Raw genomic sequence first — 6,752 nt, 5'->3', positions numbered from 1 at the left:
AAAAAAAGAAAAAAAAAGAAAAAAAACTTCCTTGTTTCATGTTGTCCTAATGCCTTATCTACATTGATTAAGTCTATGTTATTATAACAAAAAATATAAATTCACAGTCCATCTCTCTGCCTCTTAAGGCAGAATAACCTTTTTTTCCCCCAAATATTTATTTTTGTACTTTATCTCTACTTTTCTGCCACCAATACTCTAACCGTCTCTTACTTATTTCTATCGCGGGCGTGTTCAGCTTTCCATTGTTGTCCCTAAAACCCAAGGCTTCATGTAGACTCGTGCCCACACGTATACCTGGGTGAATATCGCCACATTCAATCAGTACATGTTCCATCGTTTCCTTAGTTCCCCCGCAGCATGTACATAGTTCTTCTTCGTTACTGAATCTCGCTTTATAACTACGCGTTCTCAGGCAGCCCGACCTTGCTTCAAACAGTAAAGCGCTTCCCCTTGAATTATCATAAAACCTTTCCCTCCTTATTTCGTTTTTTCATTTTCGGTAGTTACTCAGAGCCAGCTTCTTTTCCATCGCTGTCATCCAATAAGTCTTCTCCGCCTCTCTGACCTTCCGCTTAATGCTCCTTGTTGCCATATCGCCCGCACTGCCAGCCGTATATTTACTGGTGAGCCTCCTAGTTCTTTTTCTCCACTGCGTGTCAACGCTTTTTCTATACAAATACCTGAAAACCTTCTCTGCCCTTCCACAGCCCTCGAAGCACCTCGTACCTATTGTATCCCCATAAAGCTCTGTGCTTCATAATTGCAGCATTCCTCTTTCCCTTTGCTACCGATGCTTTCTCTTGTACCTCCATATATCTATCCCCCTCATTTACCCATACTCCGAGGTACTTGTACTCGCTTACCCTCGGTATTTTTTGGCCCTGTATTAAGACCGTATGGTCTCCGTGATCATTGAATATCATCAATCCACATTTTGTTGCACTAAATCCTAGTCCTAGAGCCTCACACTCCCTTCCGCATATATCTGCCAGTCGCTGTAAAGGACAGCAACTAGCGCCACCTATGTTACGCGTCTGTAACCTTGACTTCGAGACACGGCCGGGCTAGACCGCACGCGCGGTCTAGCCCGGCCGTGTTCGAGAATAAACAGTTCCACTTCTGCTCTCGATTGGGCTGGTCCCGTATCCTTCGCGGCCCAACATCAACGCAACATAACATGGTGTCAGAGTGATCGCAACCACCCCGCAACTATGGCCAGCGCCTTCCTGCAACCACCGGCACATTTCGAGCCAGGTGACAACCCGCAGCAAGCCTGGGACGACTGGAAAGAAGCGTACAACATCTACGAGCAAGCTTGTGAGTACGCCACCAACAGGGGCGTAGCCAGAAATTTTTTTCGGGGGGGGGGGGGGGTTCAGCCATACATTATGTATGGTCGTGCGTGCGTTTTGTATGTGTGCGCGTATATATACGCAAGCAAAACTGAAAAATTTCGGGGGGGGTTTGAACCCCCCCAACCCCCCCCTTGCCTACGCCCCTGGCCACCAAGCCTACGCCTACGCGTACGGCCCTACTTCTCCATGTTCTCGGGCCCCACGGCCGCCGCGTCGCCCAGACATTCCCCCCTCCACCTCCAACCACCGACGGCGAGCAGCCGACGGATCAAGTTACGTACCTCCTGTCGCCTTCCCTTCCACGCCAGCTCCACTGCAGCAGAATTGGCTGGCCTTCACTTGGCAGCTGACTACCTCGCTGCTATGCCACCCCAGCTGCCCGTGGCGATCCTGTGCGACTCCCGGCCAGCCCTACAAGCGCTGCTGCAGCCAGACCAAGCCGGCATTACCGTGGCGTTACTGCACGCCAAGCTAACCGCCATCAAAACTAGCGGTGTGCGTCTGTCCCTTCACTGGCTTCCCTCGCACGTTGGGATAGCCGGTAACGAGGAGGCCGACGCCGCTGCTAAGGCAGCACACCACGGCGACACCCCAGTCACCAAGGCGATAGCCCTGTCGGACTACTCCTGGCAACGACTGCGGCAGCTGCTTCCAGCGGCCCACCCTGACACGCGCGTGGCAAGCGGCAAACCACCGCCACCCCTACCAGAGACCGTCCTGGAGAGACGCGAGCGGTGGCTACTGCTTCGCCTGCGGACCGGCAGTGCTTGGCCTGCGGCACGCATGTTTTCCAAGGGTCGCTGCTCATCGCCTGCGTGCCGCAGATGCGGTGACGACAAAACTTTGGACCATATAATTTGCGCCTGCCCTGCCCTGGCCGCTGAACGACGCTTGATGGTGCGCCGCTATCGCCTGCTCGGGCTCCCTGCCACAACGGTGGAGGACTTTCTCTTTCCTGCACGTTCAAAGCTGCAAGCCCTGCGAGCCTTCCTCGAGTTTGCGGCTTCTGCGGACCTCGCCACCTTATAGACGAGCCCTTTGGCTTCGTGCTCCCGCCTTCGTGGACAAGACACACTTGCCACGCTAATCACTCCTTCTATCTTCCTTTCTTCTATCATCTTTACTTCCCCTTCCCCATTCCTAAGGGCGCTGAGCCGTGCCCCCGCGACGGGAGGCAGAAAATAGCGCCCCTTTTCATTTCTTTCACGAATCACTCTCTCTCTCTACCTCCTGGAACAGTTCGACGCCCTCTACAGACCATACACTGTAAGCAAAAAAAAGCCGAGATGGGAGTAAATGGACTTGTCCTCTAGCGCACGCCCCGATGGGGGTTTTATATACTCCGTCCAGGGGAGTGAAAAATTTACCCCCCTTAAGGACGGAGGTTTTGGATGGACTGAGGGGAGTATTTGTTTACATCCATAGGGGAGCTTTTCCAGGTAAGTATGGGAGTAAATTTTTATAACCATAAAAAAAAAATGCTTTTCGCTGTCGCACCATGCACTAAAGAATCTTTAATTAAATTAGCATCGAAACACGCAAACTCGATCACACGTACACAAACATGCACACAACATTCGCAAAGTAATACAACATTCACACTGACAACCGCTCGCCACCCGCGCTTCACAACAAAACTTTGGTCACCGAGTATATATAGGCACCACATCTTGACCTCCAATGTAGCTCGGATGGGACACTCTTTTTCCGCGTAATTATGCACCAAACATTCATGGCGTACGTGTATATTTGCGGTGAACTTATAGATACTACTGAGGTACACCCGTCTTTTACTATAAACCTGCCTAACATTCAACGCCTTTTTAATTAGCGAATTTTGATTATCAGCTGGCACTCTGTCGCATGGGATGTATCCGCCTTAGCAGTACAGTGCGTGAGTCTGTAAAATGCACCTAATCGTACACGAACCACGAGCGGCCGTGCACGAACGCTTCAGCAGCACACATTAGGCAACACCGGCGAAGAATCGCCCCGCCCCGCCGGTATACCGCGTTGTTGCCGACGGCGTCGCTAGGCCTCTCGCAGGAGTACGGCACGGCTATACGACGAACGGCAGCTCGCGATCACAAAATGCTTGCTGCTGTGCAGTTTTCGTCGCCGTTATTTTACACACACAATAAAAAAAAAACAGGTGTCCGCTATCCGCGTTAAGCTACGGAGCGATGCACTTACAACGAACGCGAGGGCTCGTAGTCGCGGTTCCTGTTGCTCGCAGTGCAGCGGCGGCCGCATGTTGGTTCAATCTATCTCGTATCGGCGCTCGCCTTCTCGCTATACATTTGACAACGGTGGTTGCATGGCACAAAGAGACAATTTAAACTTACTCATTCCAGCAGCTTTTATTTTCTGTGAAACATATTCTTTGCTTCACCGGTGGCCGGTGCGAGCTCGTATATAGAACTCGCCATGGCGACCGGTGTGGCTGTGCGAGTTCGCTACGCGCCGCCGGCTTGGTACCGACGACGTAGCGAAGCCTTCTTACCGCTTAGAAGTTGCAGCCGGTGAAACATCGGTTCGGTGACACTCCGAGAAGCAAGCGTTGCCGGTGGTCGGGGCGAGCGCTTTGCCGGCACAGCTCTCACACCGGCCGCCGGCCGGCTTGATGCCGACGACGTAGCGAAGCCTACTTTTTACTGCTTCGAAGTTTTAGCCGGTGAAACTTCAGAAACAACCCGCTGACGATCGCAACAGCTTACTTTTGTTACCGATGAAATTATTCTTCGCAGTTCTTCGTAACTCGGCACGTTGAAGCGAGGTATCCGTGGCGTGTCGGAGGCTTGCACTCGTGTGCATGGGCACTGCCGCTTGACGGGAGAATAAACACGGGACAGCCAGCTCGATGTGTTCGCGGTCGGACGCTGGCGCGAGTTGAACTTGTCTTTGACCAGAACGGTTCAGTGGAGAAAATAGTCCTGCACGTCTACACAAACCAACTGGCCGTTGCAAATCCTCGCTGCAAATCGTCGCTGCAAACAGATGCCCGTACACACACGCACATTCACACACGCACGCACATCACGACCAAAAATGGTTCCTAAAACTCCCATAGGGAGTTTCTAACCACGTGACACGCACGTCACGAGCAAAAATACTTTTTAAACCTCCCATAGGGAGTTTCTAACCACGTGATCTAAAACTTCGTGGGGAGTTTAACAGGGTCATGTCGTTCATAAACTCCCTCATTAAGCAAGGGGCGTTTTACGACGACATGTGCCGACTTCACCCCGCTACCACGGAGTAAATGATTGGGGCATGGGGGTTTTAGGGGCTCATATGCTGGAAAAGCTCCCATCTCGGCTAATTTTCGTTTACAGTGTACAAAAACGTAATACAGGCGTCTGCTGTGTTCAACACGATGAAGCAAAAAGAAAACCAGACATTCGACGAGTTCGTAACGGACCTTCGGAGGCAAGCAGAAAAATGTGACTTTTGGGAGAAAAAAGACCGACTTATTGGCGACCGCATCGTCGTAGGAATCAGAGATGCAGCATTAAGAGAGCGCCTTTTTCGCGAACGGGACCTCACACTCGTCCAAATCATAACAACGTGCAAGGCAGCGGAAATATCCAAGAAGCACGTAAAAGAGCTCCAGGAGCCGAATTTTGAAGTGCAAGCCCTACAGAAGCCGAAACAATGGAACTCACAAAAACCAGCAACAATGGAGAACCGGCAACAGAAACCACAGCTGAAGCTGCAACAAAAGCGTTCACGCTGTGGAACAACGCACAGACCACGCGAATGCCCTGCCTACGGTTGCAACTGTTACCACTGTGGCAAGTTCGGGCATTTCGCCAGCCTGTGTAGGCAACGCCAACGAGGCAGCAGTACCTCCCGCCAGCGAATAGGTCTCCTCGAAGATCCGCAGAGTCTCGACCTCCACAACATCAACTGCAACTCGGAGTGGACAGAAACGGTCAACGTAAATGGCCACAACGTCAGCTTCAAGCTAGACACCGGCTCCGACGTAAACATAATGCCAAAAAACCAGCTCAGCGCATGGTCATCGCAGCCTGCATTCAAGCCAACAGCAGCACGAGTGACAACTTATACGGGACAGCAACTTCCCATCGACGCTGAATGCGAGCTGCGCTGCTCAACTAAAGAAAAAGAGTGCACCATGAAGTTTCTCGTCGTCAGCCAACCGCTGAAGCCGATTTTGGGCGCCAACGCATGCGAAGCCCTGAATCTGGTCACGAGAAGGCAACCGCAGCAAACAACTGTAGCTGCGTGCACAGCAACGCAACGACTTGAAAACGTGCTCAACGACTTTCCTGATGTATTTGAAGGCATGGGAAAACTACCTGGAGTCTATTCCATACAACTGAAGGAAGGAGTAACTCCCACGGTGTCAGCTCCCCGCCGTGTACCCAGCGCATTAGAGCACAAAGTCAAAGAAGAACTGCAACGAATGCAACAAAATGGAATCATCGCCGAAATCACAGAGCCTTCGGAGTGGGTCCATCCGATTGTTATCATCACCAAAAAAGACGGCAGCGTCCGCCTGTGCTTAGATCCTCGGAACTTAAATAAGGCCATCAAAAGACAACACTACCAGGTGCCTGTGGCGGAGGAACTCTTCGCAAACTTGAGCGGTGCAAAAATATTCTCCGTCCTTGACGCGAAAAGTGCTTTCTACCAACTGGTCTTGGATGAAGCAAGTTCACGTTTGTGTACGTTCACGACGCCCTGGGGAAGATATCGATTTCTTCGTGTACCATTTGGCATCGCAACAGCCCCCGAGCTCTTCCAGCAAGCTATTGACAGGGTCTTCGAACGGCAACTTACCGTCAAGCCCTACTTCGACGACGTTCTGGTCGCGTCACGAAACTTTGAAGAGCATGAGAAAGACCTCAGGAATGTGCTCACAGTAGCACGCGCCAACAACCTAAAACTCAACAAAGCCAAGCTCCAGCTGGGTTTGACAGATATTCTGACAGGCTTGGTGACACCGGTTGCAGACGGATGCTGATCCCGATTCTTTTTGTCCAGATCGCCTGGCGGGCGCATTTCGCCGTGGGATCAACTCATCCCACATTCGAGCGGACCTCAGACGAGCATGCGCCGACTGACTTGGCCATCATACCACCGCCATGGATTCTTCAAGAAACTACGCCCCACGTGGATCAAACGTACCAGCGTATCAGCACGGTGACATCATCGGATAGCGGCCATTTCAAGCATAAATACGGGAGCCCCTTGCAAGATTCTTTCAGTGGGCTTGGTGACACCGGTTGCAGACGGATGCTGATCCCGATTCTTTTTGTCCAGATCGCCTGGCGGGCGCATTTCGCCGTGGGATCAACTCATCCCACATTCGAGCGGACCTCAGACGAGCATGCGCCGACTGACTTGGCCATCATACCACCGCCATGG

The 6,752-nt window shown here is 51.9% G+C and overlaps 1 protein-coding gene across 1 annotated transcript; it reads left to right on the top strand.

The window, feature by feature from the left end:
* Positions 1–1,214: 1,214 nt before the first annotated feature.
* On the top strand, positions 1,215–6,348 carry LOC119375427 (uncharacterized protein K02A2.6-like). Its single transcript, XM_037645605.1, has 2 exons — positions 1,215–1,320; positions 4,694–6,348. The coding sequence occupies exons 1-2, from the start codon at positions 1,215–1,217 to the stop codon at positions 6,346–6,348; spliced, it is 1,761 nt and encodes a 586-aa protein (XP_037501533.1).
* The last annotated feature ends 404 nt before the right edge of the window (positions 6,349–6,752 follow it).

The sequence above is a fragment of the Rhipicephalus sanguineus genome, chromosome 11, assembly GCF_013339695.2.
Source record: "Rhipicephalus sanguineus isolate Rsan-2018 chromosome 11, BIME_Rsan_1.4, whole genome shotgun sequence".
Classification (NCBI taxonomy): domain Eukaryota; kingdom Metazoa; phylum Arthropoda; class Arachnida; order Ixodida; family Ixodidae; genus Rhipicephalus; species Rhipicephalus sanguineus.
The sequence above is the reverse complement of the archived record's forward strand: the minus strand, read 5'-3'. Positions and strand labels throughout refer to the sequence as shown.

What these genes read in the sequence shown, in the direction of transcription:
- LOC119375427 (XM_037645605.1), top strand. Translation starts at nt 1,215, where the DNA reads ATGGCCAGCGCCTTCCTGCAACCACCGGCACATTTCGAGCCAGGTGAC. An exon ending in CAACATCTACGAGCAAGCTT is followed by an intron (nt 1,321 to 4,693) that starts GTGAGTACGCCA and finishes TTTCGTTTACAG; the next exon opens with TGTACAAAAACGTAATACAG.